General features: G+C 36.0%; 2 protein-coding genes across 3 annotated transcripts in view; one reads left to right on the top strand and one right to left on the bottom strand.

The window, feature by feature from the left end:
* LOC139983100 (uncharacterized) overlaps positions 1-17,592 on the bottom strand; it is a 42,306-nt gene that overhangs the window by 17,527 nt on the left and 7,187 nt on the right. The window contains exon 1 of one of the 2 annotated variants that reach the window (XM_071996452.1): positions 10,119-10,140. The exons of the other annotated variant lie outside the window; for it this stretch is intronic. Within the exon in view, the coding sequence (XP_071852553.1) occupies positions 10,119-10,133 (15 nt within the window). The 5' untranslated portion in view covers positions 10,134-10,140. Of the gene's footprint in view, positions 1-10,118; positions 10,141-17,592 lie in introns of those variants that run through there. 2 annotated transcript variants of the gene reach the window in all.
* LOC139983098 (zinc transporter ZIP12-like) overlaps positions 1-17,592 on the top strand; it is a 22,419-nt gene continuing 4,827 nt past the window's right edge. The window contains exons 1-10 of the mRNA XM_071996447.1: positions 1-476; positions 6,246-6,527; positions 7,461-7,668; positions 10,154-10,410; positions 11,664-11,829; positions 12,422-12,591; positions 14,364-14,516; positions 14,869-14,934; positions 16,109-16,172; positions 16,722-16,874. Of these exons, the coding sequence (XP_071852548.1) occupies positions 171-476; positions 6,246-6,527; positions 7,461-7,668; positions 10,154-10,410; positions 11,664-11,829; positions 12,422-12,591; positions 14,364-14,516; positions 14,869-14,934; positions 16,109-16,172; positions 16,722-16,874 (1,825 nt within the window). The 5' untranslated portion in view covers positions 1-170. The remainder of the gene's footprint in view (positions 477-6,245; positions 6,528-7,460; positions 7,669-10,153; positions 10,411-11,663; positions 11,830-12,421; positions 12,592-14,363; positions 14,517-14,868; positions 14,935-16,108; positions 16,173-16,721; positions 16,875-17,592) is intronic.

A 17,592-nucleotide genomic window follows, 5' to 3' on the forward strand; every position in this document is an offset into this window, starting at 1 on the left:
AACTATAACCAAACAGAGCGATAAGGGAAACTGAAAGAACACTGGTAGGACATGAATTTGATATAAGGGTTTAGCATCGTGTTAAACGTTAGCATACTCATTCTTCAACCACAAACCATAGATTGACTTTATCAACTTTATCAAGCTGCTGCTGAGTTAATAAAGTCGACATGATGCATAGCATTACTTTAGTTGCCTTGGGTACTATCATGTTCTTTGTATCATGCAATGCCTCGGACACTCAAGACGGCCTTCATGACCACCATGCCTCGAATGAAGACCACCACCACCACCACGAAGAGCCGATTGCAGTGACTAAGCTCGTCGTCCTCAAGGACCAAATATCTCACATAGGCCATCACGATGGAACACTAACACTGACCTACACAGAAGTGACCAACGCAGTTGAAATTCTTCTTGAGAGATTCCAGTGTGCCAGCCGTATATCTAATGCTGACTCTAACAGTTGTGTACAGGTAATATTCTACTACCTTAATATATATATATATATATACATATATATATATATATATAATTTATTTATAATTAAAAACGAAATTATATATCTATTATATATATTTATATATATCATATAATTATATATATATATACATATATATATAATATATATATATGTGTGTGTGTGTGTGTGTGTGTGTCGCACCGCTGTTGTGTAACAAGTTACCATCAGAAATACGAAGCCTTACCTCTATCAGCACTTTCAAATCACGAGACGTTTTATTTCAAACAAACCTATTGTTAAGTGTATTCAATTGAATTTTTGCGCATTGAACCCTGGGATGTTGCGCTATATAACCACCGGTAAACAATAATAATATATATATTGCGGGGATAATATATAGTCTGACCTATCTCATAGACTATATATCATTGCTTCACGAACTAACAGGTGACGTTACCAATGTATTGCGTCAAGTCTTTTACGATATGCCATTAGTTTTCACGGCTGCAGTTTAAAGTCATTGCATTCTGTTTGAGATGACACTATATATAACTTGCTTTTATCGTTCCAATTTGTCAAATATGAGTGTATATTCTTAAATTGTGATAATTGGTCTCTGTGAGACATTACATTATTACTTGTGCAATGCATTATTAGCTGCAGATAAGTACTAGACAATAAGTTAAAGGTATTTTTTATTAATTAACATTCAATAACGTGAACTTTCGTCCCATACAAATCATTTGTGCCATTTGATAAGCTGGAGGGCCAATTGAATTTTAAACTGGGTAGTCCTGCTGGCTAGTTGCCTAACAAGTTAAGTGCAAACGTAAGAAATTTAGATTTTCTTTCATCTTTCTACCATTTTGTGTCTTTGCTGACGGCCATAGAGACTTTTAACATGAATAGCGATATTTTTTTCCACGAAGTGTGGCACATTATTAAGCGATATCTCCAGATCGAGATAAAATTATTGTAGTTGTATGGCCCAAATGATCTACATATAATATCTGGTGTGAGGAGGGGAGGGGTCGAGGGGTAAACCTGCAAATGGGACTGCACACATGATTAAGCAGGGTTAGTAATAATCAAGCCTTATGTGATATTTCCCTAAACCGTGAAAATTCCCATATAAGACCTTAAACTCTGAAGCAGTTTCCACTAGCTTTTTGACCATGTCTTAGTCTCGAAACCTCATATTAAAGTCTCTATGTGTGTTTGCAAAATTTTAACTTCGACCTTTCGAACTTACTGCCCTAAAAGCTCAGTGAAAATGACACCGTTCTGTGCAGTTTTCATATTAATAATCATTATTTTTATTGAGTTATCTGTCGCTCAACATTTTGAGCTGAATAAAATTCGCCAGAATTTTTAACGAGTCCGATGGTTCTACAAACTTCAATCAAACTTTGCAAGCCCCGCCCAACAGATCACATCTCTCTGTTTTGTTTATACGACCGTTAGGCTAGGCTTACGTTCACTTTCTTGGCTAGCCTATGTTAGGTCAATTCTCTTGAATGGTAGCTTTTTCGGTATTACCGATGTAGCTTGCGAATTGTGTCATTCCCTTCCATTGCAATGTATAAATAGGTGTTCTCAGATGTTTCCTCCGTAAAAGTGGGTTTAAAAAGTGGACGATACGAGTACATATATAAGTTTCATTTGTGTAATGAACATGCTGATATGGGCGGTCGCATGCAGTGATTTTACGGTAAATCGTTCACGCCATAAGGGCAACAGAAAATAAAACTCTTTCTTTCGCTTGCGACAGCTTTGCTCCATTAAATCCACCTGGTCAGAGTGCATTTAGGATGAGAAATATTGAATCTGCTTCGTAAGTTTGTTTTCCGAAATTCATCAGCAAACACGTATTGAGGCTTTAAGTAAAATCCTGGTGTAATAGAAAGGGCGAAATGGGAACCCATTTCTCAATTAAAAAATATGGCACGTGTTAAGTAGGACTATAATTGTTAATGTTATTATTGTAGGTTATAAAACTGTTATAAAATATACTGAAAATGTTTTAAAACTAAACTGCTTATTAGGAGAAACTGATCAGTACCATAATAAAAGTACCATCACAAACACCAAACTGGGAATTGTGTCAAACCAGAGTATTGAAACAACTCCCGACTGAGTGAGACAACTCACTTGGTGAAGTGAGACACCTCCCGACAATACGGATCCACAATACCAAAGGTCAGCATTTCATTGCTTTCTCAACACAAAGCATTAGAGAATTAAATAACTTCTGACACTTTTCAAGCAGTGCGTAGGCTATCTGGAAAAATATTTCAGTCCTGCCACAGTTTTCAAAGCAACGCTTGTCAGGACTGATGAATCTCGCTTTTCTTAAACTACCTGAATGGTACAATTAACATACCTTTCTCAGATTATACTAATGTGGTAGAGATTTGAGGGGTTGGGTAATGTATATAGAACATTTTGAGTTCCTTTAGGAGGTCTTTTTGCAGACAGGACAATGTTTTATGTGGATGGGGCAGCCAAAAGGATTAGTTATATCCCGCCAATATTTATGTTATAATATTTGCCACAGTATCAAGACGATAAAGAAAGAGATATGTATACTGTTGTGCCTAAATCCTTTTCAACATACAAGGTGCAATGAGGTGAATTAACTGTGAGAAGTAGGCCAATATGTGGTAGAGAATCAAAAATCTTGTAACAACAATTTTCTAAAACATTATTATAAAAGCGGACAGGTATATGATACTTACAATGTTTTATTCTGGTGAACTAAAATCGAGACATCTTTCCTAATATGTGCAAATATATTGCTTATCATAAGGATGCTTTCCAACTTTGACAAGATGGGGGAGAGAGGGGAATATTTTACCATACAAAATTATCCGCATTTGGGGGGTGAGGGGAGGGGTTAAAGAGAATAATATAATGAACATATCCATAGCATTGTTATAATACGAACACAGGAATTCTTCACCTGGGACGAAATCTCTAATCCAGGGACGCAAAACCGTTAACTTGCTTTTATGGAAACAAACCCCAAGTACACACACTCAGATCTAGGTCTAAACAAAGTATAACAAACACTTTTTGGAATGAATATCTTTTTTTTTCTCTTTCCTTTCACAAAACCACAACTTCTCCAAAGAACCGAAATTTTTCCAATCCTTTGCACAGTTGATTGAATTTGTTTGAAAACAAATAAATCATAAAAATCAACCTAAAGTACGGAGTTAACAACACCCCCAGTGCAAATATGTTCATGCTGAATGTAGCGAATGATGCGTGTCCAAATTTTCTGTGATTTGATTGGCTATTAGTCCCTTACCATTGTCTGCCAACATTCTTGCATCTATAGTGCTCAATGAACACGACTTTTGTTGTTTCAATGCAACTGCTTGTAACTTAACTGTCTCCTGTGTAGAGCTAGCGAAGTTTGTACTATAGGCTATCATTGTATGTATACACTCAAAACTCATAACGTTAGGGCTTCTTTACACATATATGACAAGAAGCACCCATGGTAGGCCCTGTTGTTAGTTGAATTTGTTTCTAAGAATATCACGTATATTGGAATCATTCCTTTGATCACAAAATGTTATGAGTTGAGACAATTTATGAATTTGTGGGAAGCTAACATCTCTGACACTGAAAGGATTTTTCATCTCACAGTCAGCCTATATTTGTTCTCCGCATGGAGAGTTGCTAAAGTGAAATGTTCATTCAAACCACAGTAATTTCGTCATCACAAACCTGCATAATTTCGCGGTCCATTTGACCACCTGCTTCAGATAATTTTATATATATATATTTCATACTTTGTCAAAAGCAGCCATTGGCGCTTGTGTTTTTAATCGACATTGCGTGCAAAGTTTCTTACAAAATGTAGGCTTATTGGAAAAGGATCGAAACTGGTTGGGTTTGGGCGACTTGGGACGACTTGCTTATAGTGGTTGGGGGGAAAAAAAGGAAAATTTTCTTCAACTTTGAATAAAACTTAAGAATAAAATTGCATTGGGTAACTGTTAATGGTTAACTTACGACAGGAGCTCGTAACAGTTGTGAGCAAGTACTAGGCCTTTTAGGGGCGTGTTCTTGTATCATTGAGATATATACGTTATAGTTTCTACATCATTTACGGGTCTCAATTAAGTCAGTTAAAAGTGCGGTATTTTTTTTCTTGCACTATCTCTCTAGGCCCTCGTTTTACTTTGCATTGGCTTCCGACATTCACAGCGTATTCATAGCCCATAACATGTGCATATCCCGTACAGAAGTGTGCACTAGGCCAGCATTATATGGTCTACGGCAAAATATTCTGCTTCAGAATTTGACGATAATTTTGTTGTTGTATACAATTTACAGCTTTCAGCATTTGATTTTTTTCGTGCACATTATAGACCTATCACTTAAGGTTTCCGTTACGCACAAGTCAATGTTTTGTCAGGGGTCATTTTAACTAAGTATTGTGCGTTCCTGTAGATGTCTTGTAAAGGGCATGTTCTCATGAAGGACTGTGTGGACGCAATTTTTTCTTAGCGGATGCAAACATCTTTAAGACGTTGCGTCCCGCGGACACAACTCTTAAAATCTTGGTAACAATACTGCTTCCAAATTTTCTCTATTAACAAAATAGATCTTTGCCTTTTCTTTTTTTGCAGTTTATTTTCGGACCAGTTTTTTTTTTTTTTTGAATAACATCTAAGCATCACATAGCACAGGCCTTGATTAGTGCTCGGCAATGAACGTGTCATCGTAGAAACATGAAGGAAACTTCAAGGCGGTCAGGTTTTGACATCGCTTACTTGATATTCTGCTGTAAGGCAAGCACAGTTGTAGCCTATGAGGTTATAATAAACCAGAAACATGTGGTTACACTATCAACTATAAGGCGGATATATCCAAACATTACCGTGCGCCCTATCCGGATAGTGCTGATTAACTTTTTTCGTCATCATGTGATCCCATTCCTCCTGTCAACGACATTGGTTCATTCAAGGGAAGTAATCTAGGAGTCTATCTAGAACCGACTGAAAGGTCGACACTGGTTGCAGCATATAAAAGTGCAATCAACGTTCAACGTATAACATTGTGAAACGTTTCTATATATATATATATATATATATATATATATATATATATATATATATATATATATATGTATATATATATAAATAAATATATATATATATATATATATATATATATATAAATAAATAAATAAATAAATATATATATATATATATATATATATACATATATATATATATATATATATATATATATATATATATATATATATATATATATATATATAAGCTGTGTGTATTTTCAAAGGCAAGGGTGACATAAATAAACCACTATTTGCATAGCCGTGTCACACCTAATTGTGCCAAAGGATACCAATACTGGATTTCTTAAATGCTACAAAAACAAGAAAATAAAAACAGGTGAAGTTAGAATCCCTGCTGAAAGAGGGGCGTCCTCCATTACTGTAGTTCCAATGTGAACTACTGTACGTACTTTGTGTGTATAATGTACACATAATGTGCACACAGTGTGTTGATACACACATCAATTCGAGGGTCCTCAAATTAAGGTGCCGTGCCTGACAGAAATTTACGTCCTCGAAATGATAGATCTGTACGTGCGTGAGTGTGTGTATTTGTCATAGAGCAATATGTGTGGGTACTTTTACCGATGACTTACTGCAGCTAATGCACACATATAACTTCTTATAGCCAAACCCAAAGAATGTAACCCCTTTGTGTATATTTTTTTCTATACTCGTTAACAGTGTACAGAACACCTTACAAATCGAGTATTTGATACGGTGGGAGTTGAATACAATTCAAGTTTGAATGAAGAAACTTTCACAGCAGGCTGTTCAGCGATATTGTCAACCTTGGTTGCTGACGATCTTGAAGAATCCTGTCACAATGACTTCAACGGAACCGATCAGTTCTATCTGGTAGAATTGTTGTCATACGGAGGAAGTGCGACAAGACTTCAGGAGTCAGAGATGGGGGAGTACCTCGAGGATCTGGATAAAAATTACTCACCCCAGACGTATTCCGAGGTAGTAATACCATGATTTTTAAAACTCATCATTCCCGCATCTCAGCAGGCTGGCTAGCAGGCAGAGAACGCTTTTCCCTTATTTCAAGAATGTATAAATTACTTGAGTCTGCCGCCCTCATCAGCTCGCATTCAAATTGGTAAAATTGTGGTATAATTTGTTCAGTTTTTGACAATGCTTATGGCATATATTATTTACATCGCTGGCGTAGTCAAAATTAATATACACGAATTTAAAGACAAAAAGATATTAAGTCGTACCTCTATCACCTTGCCAATCAATGTTATCCATTTCTCTTTCATTATGTGCAACTTGTATCGTTAAATTTTAGGTTGAACTATAAAATAAAAGTGTAATGCCTTATTACCTAGAAAACTATACAGCCAATCTCAGTGGCTGCAGCAGGTTAGAAAATTTGGGGTGGGGGCAAACAGGAGAAAGTAATATATATATATATTCTTTCGGGGGGTGGGGGGAAATATAATACTGATATAGGAGATGGGTGTCGCCCTTCCCCTTGGGAAATCTTTCTACAAATGAAATGACATTGATGCAAAATGGTGTTTTCATTTTACAATTTTTTTACATAACTAAACTTCCTAACAAATTGCAATTTAATTGGGCGCTAGAACTGGTTTTATAGTTTGATAAACTGAGCACCGGCGGCGTTGAGATAATACAAATTTTTTAATGGTCGGCTTTGATAGGCATTGGAAGCTGTTACTAATACAAACGATTATACTAGCTCTATATTTTTTGATAAGTACCAGATCTGGTTGGGAGGTGGGGGGGGGGGGGGGTCAACTGAGGGCGAGAGGAAGTCTGCTGTGGGTGGGGGATGCCTCCATATCACCGTCACTGGCCACTCTAGCATGCTCAGTGTTTCGCTTCGGACAACTATTTTCAAATCTCACCGATCCTTTATTTCCTAAGTGTTTTGATGAGGAAGTTCTTTTTGATGAACTTGTCAACGACCACGTGGTCGGTGCGACCATCGGAGAAGTAGCAAGTGTTTCTGCTAGGATTATTGCCAACTTAATTGAAGGCCAATGCATCGGACACGCACTCTACCCTAATCCTGAGGAGTTCACCGACAGTATACTGGAAGTCTATGGCAGTAACGGAATGTTACCTCTGCAAGGTATATGATTTGAACAATCGCATTACAGGCACAAGAATCAAGCTGTCATTGTAAACACGTCGGTGGGTTATACATGCCTGTCTACATATGCACATGTAGAAATGGAATGATGTCATCCTGACATGTAAGACATACATATCTTGATGTAACCATTAACTGGATATGTAAGACATACATCTCGTGATGTAACCATTTACTAGACATGTAAGACATACATCTCGTGATGTAACCATTTACTGGACATGTAAGACATACATCTCTTGATGTAACAATTTACTGGACATGCAAGACATACATATCTTGATGTAACCATTAACTGGACATGTAAGACATACATCTCTTGATGTAACCATTAACTGGACATGTAAGACATACATCTCTTTATGTAACCATTTACTGGACATGTAAGACATACATATCTTGATGTAACCATTAACTGGACATGTAAGACATATCTCTTGATGTAACCATTAACTGGACGTGTAAGACATACATATCTTTATGTAACCATTTACTCGACATGTAAGACATACATCTCTTGATGTAACCATTTACTCGACATGTAAGACATACATATCTTGATGTAACCATTAACTGGTCATGTAAGACATACATCTCTTGATGTAACCATTAACTGGACATGTAAGACATACATCTCTTTATGTAACCATTTACTGGACATGTAAGACATACATATCTTGATGTAACCATTAACTGGACATGTAAGACATATCTCTTGATGTAACCATTAACTGGACATGTAAGACATACATCTCTTGATGTAACCATTAACTGGACATGTAAGACATACATCTCTTGATGTAACCATTAACTGGACGAGTAAGACATACATCTATTGATGTAACCATTAACTGGACATGTAAGACATACATCTCTTGATGTAACCATTAACTGGACATGTAAGACATACATCTCTTGATGTAACCATTAACTGGACATGTAAGACACACATCTATTGATGTAACCATTAACAGGACATGTAAGACACACATCTATTGATGTAACCATTAACTGGACATGTAAGACATACATCTCTCGATGTAACCATTAACTGGACATGTAAGACACACATCAATTGATGTAACCATTAACTGGACATATAAGACATACATCTCTTGATGTAACCATTTACCGGACATGTAAGACATACATCTCTTGATGTAACCATTTACTGGATATGTTGCAGGTGATATCTTGTAGTTATGTACGTAAACAACAAAGACTGCGGTGTTGGCTTATATCATTGTTCCGGCTAATATTGGGTTATTAATAATGCATAAAATTCTACCCTATGCTGTGAAAAGTTATTAAAGCACTGTTCATGAAAATCGGCGAATATTCGGACATGTGTCAATTTCTAACTGGTTTGCTCACTAACACCATGCATGTGGAATGAAATCGAAGATGAATGTAAAACAGATCACTGGCATCATTATAAATTTAGCCGATTGACGAATATACGTTAGTCTTCATGCACGGAATGACAGCATGAAGAAGTTTATGATATTGATGCCTGCTTTAGGGTAGTGCTGTAGTGATCAAACTTAGCAAAATAAACTACTTATTGCAATGATACTAGTGGTAAACATTGTAGGTATATTGTTAACATTAAATGTCTAGTTAATTGCACTGTTACTAGTAGTTAGGTAGGTCTATGTTCATATCAGTTTGTTTGTCGCATTTCACGTACAGCTGTGCTCGTCCCACACACACACGTCAATCCCGTTGAATGGAAAACTGTACAGACATGACCTTAGGAGCGCTCGTATGATGTCGTACGTGACTGATATTATTTAATACATGGATTTTCATGTTCACCCAAGTGTACACTACTGGAGGGAAAACTCATTTTAACAATAAAAGTTGTTCATAGGGACCTGCATGGATTTCAAGGTGATGTTTTTTACTACAGTGAACAAGTGGATTGAACTTTTAAACAAATATCCGTTATTCTTCATGCACGGTATGACTGCATGAAGACATTTATGATATTGATGTTTGCTTAAATGTAGTCTGCTATGTCGATTCGTGCTCTTTAAACCCCATACTAAATTATATATTGTAGATACTAGAGGTTTTATGACATCCGTACTCTATATATTTACACAAGATAGTATAGATTACGACAATTTACACAAGATAGAGTGGCTTTACGACAGACACCAGTTGCCACGACCAAGTTCAATGTTGTATGTATGTATGTATACATATAAACATGTATATATATATATATATATATATATAAACATGTATATATATATATATATATATATATATATATATATATAATGTTTGTAAACCTATGTAATGTCTGTAAAACTGTGTGATGTCTGTAAAACTATGTAATGTATGTATAACCATTTAATATCTGTCAAACTATGTAAAGTCCGTAAAGCTATATTTTATAGAACAATTACAGTTCTACTCACTTTGCAGTCTTTCATATTCCAACTTATTATTCCAGGTTTGGTAGATATCCTACAAGATCTCGAATTAATCGATCATGATGAATCTGTTATGACGTCATCCGAAGAAAAAGACCATGACCATGAAGATGTATCAGCAAATAACACAGATCATGACCATGATCACGATCATGATCACGATCATGATCATGATCATGATCATCATCGCAGATCAGTAATTGAACTTGATGAGAGTGTGAGACAAAAACGTCACATCGATCATGTACATGAAGTAGTAAGACTCAACATTGACAGGGTAGGATATGTACTTTGACCTTTTTTAATTGTCAACTTCACAAATATCATATTTTGAATATGTTGTCACGTTAAGAACTCGACAATTTCATAATTTTCACCAAGTAATAATATTATCGTCACTTGTCAAATCGAAAACATCATGTCTGTTGCTTTTTCCCCTTCAAATTACGTGCAATTCGACAATTTCATAATTTTCACCAAGTAATAACATTATCATAACTTGGCAACTCGAAACCATCATATGAGTGACTTGTTTTCAAAAAAGGACCAACTCGACAATTTCATAATTTTCGACAAGTAATAATATTATCGTCACTTGTAAAATCGAAAACATCATATCTGTGACTTGTTTTCAAGTTATGTGCAACTCGACGAGTTGGTAATTTTCTTTGAGATACAATAATATTGTAACTTGTCAACTTGACAAATTTGTTTCATACTAACACGCGTTTCAGTCTACAACTCTCCTTTTAAAATTATTTCAAAACTTGAAATTATGGGTTAATAAATCTTCGAAATAGCAACAGGCATCAGATCATAACATAGATTTTGGTATATACTTGTGATAATAAGTGTAACATATTTATTTATTATGTCGAGTGAAGAGGCAAAGGGCATTTCTGTCATGGGTATCTCTTCTCTTTAAATATTCTTTAAAAAAATGCCTTGTATGAGGAATTATTGACACAACGGACTAAAGACAAAGACCGTAACTTTGGTCTGGTAATCAACTTGCAATCTTTTCAAGTCAACATGTAAAATCATTACAGTATAAAGCTATGTTTCCTTAAAGGTTATAAATAGGAGCAAATAACAGAAGGTGGGGAAATGTAGGTGGGTCGAAGCTATAAAGGAAGGGCAGGGAGCAATTGACCAAGACTGAATGAACAACAGAGAGTGGTACAAGGGCTTAAGAAAGCCTAAGGAGTGCGGTCGGCTAAAAGAGGTGCAGGACACGATACCCATGAGCTTCATGAGGGTCACTAAATGTTACCATGGATTCACGAAGACTAATTCATAGAAGTCTTGGTATTACCTAACTGTCGACTAGTTAATTCACCAGCGGAGATTTTATAATGACATTATCCTCACCACTCAGCGACTTTGGTAATAGTGACTACTGGAGATCAGCTATTTAAAAATTCTACTTAGGGTGTCAGAGCCGCTTATATATAGTTGGCATACTTAACTAAGAATAACGTATTTTGCCATTTATCTTTCATATTTATATCAATGTTTTATGTTTAACAGTGTCTGTCAGCAAAAGAAATATTCTTGTCGCACGGGATGAATACAAGCAAAGGGTTAACACACGAAGATTTTCATGAAATCTGTCCAGCTCTTATACAGCAGAAAGTCGGAGACTACTGCAAGGAGGAACATCGCCACCATACAGCAGGCAAAGACAAGTTAAAATGTGAGTCTACTGTTACCAGGTTTCACGTAGACTGACAATTCCATGCACACAGCAGAGAGTCTATGGTTCGCACTGACTTTTGTTTTGTAATTACCTTTACGGTAGTTCTCGATTGTAAGTTTATCAACAGAACCTTATAAAGCCACCGATGCTTAGCAGACGATAGCTTAGCAGACGATAGTATAGCAGACAATAGCTTAGCAGACGATAGCTTAGCAGATGCTTGGCAGACGATAGCATAGTAGACGATATCATAGCAGACGATAGCTTAGCAGACGATAGCTTAGCAGACGATAGCTTAGCAGACGATAGCTTAGCAGACGATAGCATAGTAAACGATATCATAGCAGACGATAGCATAGCAGATAGCTTGGCAGACGATAGCTTAGCAGACGATAGCTTAGCAGCTTAGCAGATGCTTAGCAGACAATGCGAAGCTTAGCAGAGGATAACTGAATATACTAAGAACACGTTTATGCTAGTACTGGATATAGTCAAACAAAATTGTGCTTTTAAAGTCAGTTGTGCCCTTGACCATATACTGATCATTTTTTAATTTATTTTAATTTATTTCAATTTTTATTCTTTTCAGCTTATATTTATGGATCTATCTTTGTGCTACTAGTGACACTAAGTGCTCTTCTAGGCGCACTCATATTTCCATGCGTAAAGGGAACAAATAAAGAACTTTTACTGAATACTTTCGTTGGTCTGGCAGTCTCTACTCTGACAAGCGAGGCTATGCTACATCTCCTTCCTTCAGTGAGTATACCATCCCCACCTCCTCCGAGTTTAAGCTTGTAACGGTTGTGTCAACCGCTGCCAAGGGTGCAACTCGCCGTTAAACAAAGATTATAGCAAGTAGAGTTATCAAAACTTTTGACTAATTTCTAGTTATTGCCCTGTTAATATGAGTAAATGAGGTAGGTCTATGTTAACAATTAAATGTCTTTTTATTGCACTGTTACTAGAAGATAATGAGTTAGGTCTTTGTTATCATCTAAATTTCTAGTTATTGCACTGTTACTCACTAATGATCAAACTCTATGTTTACAATTAAATTTCTAGTTATTGCACTGTCGCTCGTGGTTAATGATGTATGTTTAGGCCTATGTCAACATTTAGATTTATAGTTATTGCACTGTTAATCGTAGTTAATCGTGTATGTCTATGTTAGCATTTTAATGTCTAGTTATTGCAATGCTTCTAGTAGTTAATATTGTAGGTCTATGTTAACATTAAATGTCTAGTTATTACACTGTTACTAGTAGTTAGGTAGGTCTGTGTTCATACCAATTTGTTTTGTGCATTTCACGTACAACTTTGGGCGTTCCCCACACACGTCAATCCTGTTCAATTGAAAACTGTACAAACATGAACTTAGGAGCGCTCGTATGATGTCGTACATAACTGATATCATTTAATACATGGATTTTCATGTTCACCCAAGTGTACACTACTGGAGGGGGAAAATACATTTTAACAATAAAAGTTGTTCATAGGGACCTGGATGGATTTCCAGGTAATGTTTTTCCTACAGTGAACAATTAATGGGTTGATCTTTTGACCTCGCAATGTTTAATCAACACTGTCTGGATTGAAATAATACATGGCTGACTGAATACTTCATAGTGTAAACTGGCCAAACATATAATTTTCTTTAACATTTCTAGCACTCCCACATATGGACTTAACCCAATTATAAACCCTTGCAATAGAAACGACCCCAAAATGACTACTTATAGTCACGTGTAATCCTCATGGAGTAGCCTGCGCTCGCCTCGCCTTGAATACCCGTGTACAGTGCATGTATGTTCGTGTACGTAGGTGTGCAAGCGCTTGATACATAATACATACGCAATCATACAAGCCCCGCCCATTCAACCAATCGCGATACAGAATGAGACAATAGATACATTATTTATTGGGTTGGCTGGACTATCGAGAGTTGTGAAATAGACAGTAGACATGCGACTCTTCCATTAAAACGACTTGATAAGAACATTTAAATTTCTAGTTCTTGTACTATTACTAGTGGTTAATGATGTATGTCTACGTTAACATTTAAATTTCTGGTTATTACACTGTTACTAGTAGTTAATCATGTAGGTCTTTGTTAGCATTTAATTTTCTGGTTATTACACTGTTACTAGTATTTAATGATGTATTTCTATGTTAACATTAACATTTCTAGTGCACTGTTACTCGTAGTTAATCGTGTATATCTATGTTAGCAATTTAATGTCTAGTTATTGCATTGTTATTAGTAGTTAATATCTTAGGTCTATGTTAACATTTAAATTTATAGTTATTGCACTGTTACCTGAATATAAGAAGTTAGGTCTATGTTAACATGTAAATTTCTAGTTATTGCACTGTTATTAATAGTTTATAATGAAACTCTATGTAAACATTTTAAATTTATAGTTAACTATTCAGAACATTCTTGAAATCATGATTGGACATAAACGACTTAGTACAATCATGTCTTCTATTTCTCTACTAATCTGTATATTCCTCGATTTATCTATAAGGTATTTGGGTTACATAGTCATGAAGGAGAAACTCACAGTCACTCTGATAGCGATGGAAATCATCAATACCTCTGGAAGTCTGTAATGGTTCTTGTTGCTATATACATATTCTACTTAATGGAAGTCGTTGCAGTTTACCTTAAGAAAGATGGGGTAAGATACACCATTTTTAAGTAAACACTTAGCCACCATACCACCCCAAAAAAAAAAAAATCTTCAGTTTTGTGATTAATTTCTTCTAAATATGACAATCTGTTTCAATGTAAACTTATTGGGACGAAACATGATAGCAAAAGCAATGGACGAGTCCCTCGGTAAACAATTTCTCTGACAGTCATTCTATCATCCAATTTCCTCATTTCCAGGATTCATTTTGTTTCCTTCATCTTACTTCTGTTCATTCATTTAATCTTTCACATGATGTATAAACTTCATATCTTGACGTTAAAACTAAATTGCCTAATTTCTGAGGAATCTCTTTTCCTTGATCTGTTGTGTTTGACAGCATTCAAGAGCAGGTGTTCAATATCAGTCAGCCAATCAAAAAGACGATAATTCGTTTCCACTAGAGGTAAGAACATTTGCTTTCGACAGTGTGCAAGTTAACTGTGTTGTCCAGCTGTGGCTTAGATTGTACCTGCATGGTATTAGAGTCGCACAACAATATGTTTCCACGACCTACCTGTACATTTTGATTCACCTTTACTTTGCAGCTTAGTTATTTCTACATCATTCGTTTCTTATACGTGTTTGATCTGATTACCTACTCGTATATGTGAAGACTATAAGGTAAATAGTACGATTGATGTTGAAAGCCTTTGGACTAAGGAGATGGGACTCTCTGTGCATGTGTTATTCTGAGATACGTTTATGGCAAGCCAAATACACAATAATTACATATATCAGTTGTTTCGGTCAAAACATTTAGATTATCGACCGATAATCATGGAATATCAACCAATAATCAAGTTTTTTCAAACGAAATTCCAGATTATCAGTCAAATATCCAGATCTTTCGGTGAAAAACTTGGATTAACATACTAGAATCCACTTCATGTTTTCAACCTATGATCCAGGTTTATATACCGATAATCCAGTTTTATCAGTCAAAACTCCAACTTTATCAACCGATAAAACATTTTTTATCAAAATAGGCTACTAGCGCGAAATAAACAAGCTACTAAATTTTCGAAAATTCGGAACACCCGAGTTTGCCCAACTTTAGCAACAATACTAATGTGCAACCAAAATGGTAGATTCGATAAGCAGATATCATTACTTTACTAGTTCGTATGATAAATCTGGATTATCAGTCAATATAACTGGTTTATTCGGTCGGTATTCCTGGTTGTTCGACCGATAAACTTAGATATATCTAGCTATTGGGCATTTGGCTTACCATATACGTTTATAATATTAAAAAGGTTTCTCATTCCATATGACTGAATCATTTAAATTTTAAATAAAAAATAATGTGTTTAAATAGCGAAATAATATTGGACAAGCAACGTTCTGACATTGATTGTATTCTCAATAACGCTAAAGAAAAGATTGTATTTGTTTAAACGACCAAGTCTTTGAGAAGTTATTTGTTTGTTACAAATCTGAATCCGGTAAGCAAAACTTGATTTCAACATAAACTAGTACGTAATTGTATAACATTCCTTTCTAAGATAACGTTATAGGATAAAAGTATTTTGTTTCCATTATAATTATATCTACTCTTTTCCATATTCACTTGCCAGGCAGGCGAAACGAAATTACCTGAAGATGAACAGAACGTTACAGAGTCTAAGTACAAAGTACTAAGTGAGTTTAATATCTAAAAGGAATAAGATATTGAAAATCCAGCAAAATTTCCATTCTTGCCGATTTGTGGTTTGTATTGGATGTTCTCTGTGAGATTCACAGCCGAAGTGCAAGGGATTGGTTGGTAGAATTTGAGGCAGAAGCAGAATATTAATTGCACCAAATATTACGGCATTGGTTGATAACGTTACAGTCAAAAGCAGGATTTAGTTGCACCAAATAGCAGGGACTGGTTAATAAAGTTAGAGGTAGAAGCATAATTTCTAGTGACAAGGATAATTGATATCCTATTTTCATTTCTGTACATAATGGTTTCGTTATGGTTTACACAACTGTTACTCTGGCAGGGCAGTATACCTCCTCTTATGTTTTAATACTTACTACAGTCCACTCTCTTACGTGTATCCATTCAACATATTAAGCATTCTAAATTGATCTAGTCCTACACATATTTGCAACGATTCTTCGCTATTTTCCAAGAGTTAACAATCTGAAGCTTTCCTATCCCATATAAGTTATGATCAGCACTTATAATGTCTACCCTCGCAGAGTACGGCACCCTCCCTTTGATGATTATAGTGAGTGGCTGTTTTCATAACTTTGCTGACGGGCTTGCAATTGGAGCTACGTTCTCTATTAGTCTTGGCAGAGGGTTCTCCACTGGCATTGCTATTGTCTTCCACGAGCTTTCGCATGAAATCGGTAAGCATTTAGTCTTATTTTTGTTATCATATTTTGGTAGAAATTATGCGAAAGGCAACCTTCCATGTTGTAGCCAGTGCAACATACCTTCCATGCCGTAACCTAGGCAACGTAAATTTAATGCTGTAGCGTGTAACGTACCTTCAATGTTGTAGTGGGAAGCATACCTTCCATGCTATAGTCTGGGCAGCATGTCGTCTATTCTTTAGCCTACGTATAGCTTACCTTCAATATCGTACATTGTGCAGCGTACTAAGCATGATGTAGCCTGTACAACGTACCTTCCATGCTATATTCTGTGCTACGTACCTTCCATGCTATAGTATGGGCATCCTACCATCTAAACAGTAGCCTGCGTAGCTTACCTTCAATGTCGTAGCCTATGCAGAGTACATTCCATGCTATAATCTTTGCAACGTACCTTCCATGCTAGTATGGACATCCTACCGTCTAAACTATAACCTGGGTAGCTAACCTTCCATGTCATAGCTCGTACAGCGTACTTAGCATACTGTAGCCTGTACAACGTACCTTCCATGCTATACTCTGTGCAACGTATACCTTCCTTGCTATAGTATGGGCCTCCTACCGTCTTAACTATAACATGGGTACTTGGGTAGCTTACCTTTAATATCGTAGCCTGGGCATGCTAATCTACCAAGGACAAAAAACTCATATGTATAAAGTCCATGTCCAATCTCCACGAGTTGCTGTTGTA

This window comes from Apostichopus japonicus, chromosome 16 (assembly GCF_037975245.1).
Source record: "Apostichopus japonicus isolate 1M-3 chromosome 16, ASM3797524v1, whole genome shotgun sequence".
NCBI classification, from domain to species: Eukaryota; Metazoa; Echinodermata; class Holothuroidea; order Aspidochirotida; family Stichopodidae; genus Apostichopus; species Apostichopus japonicus.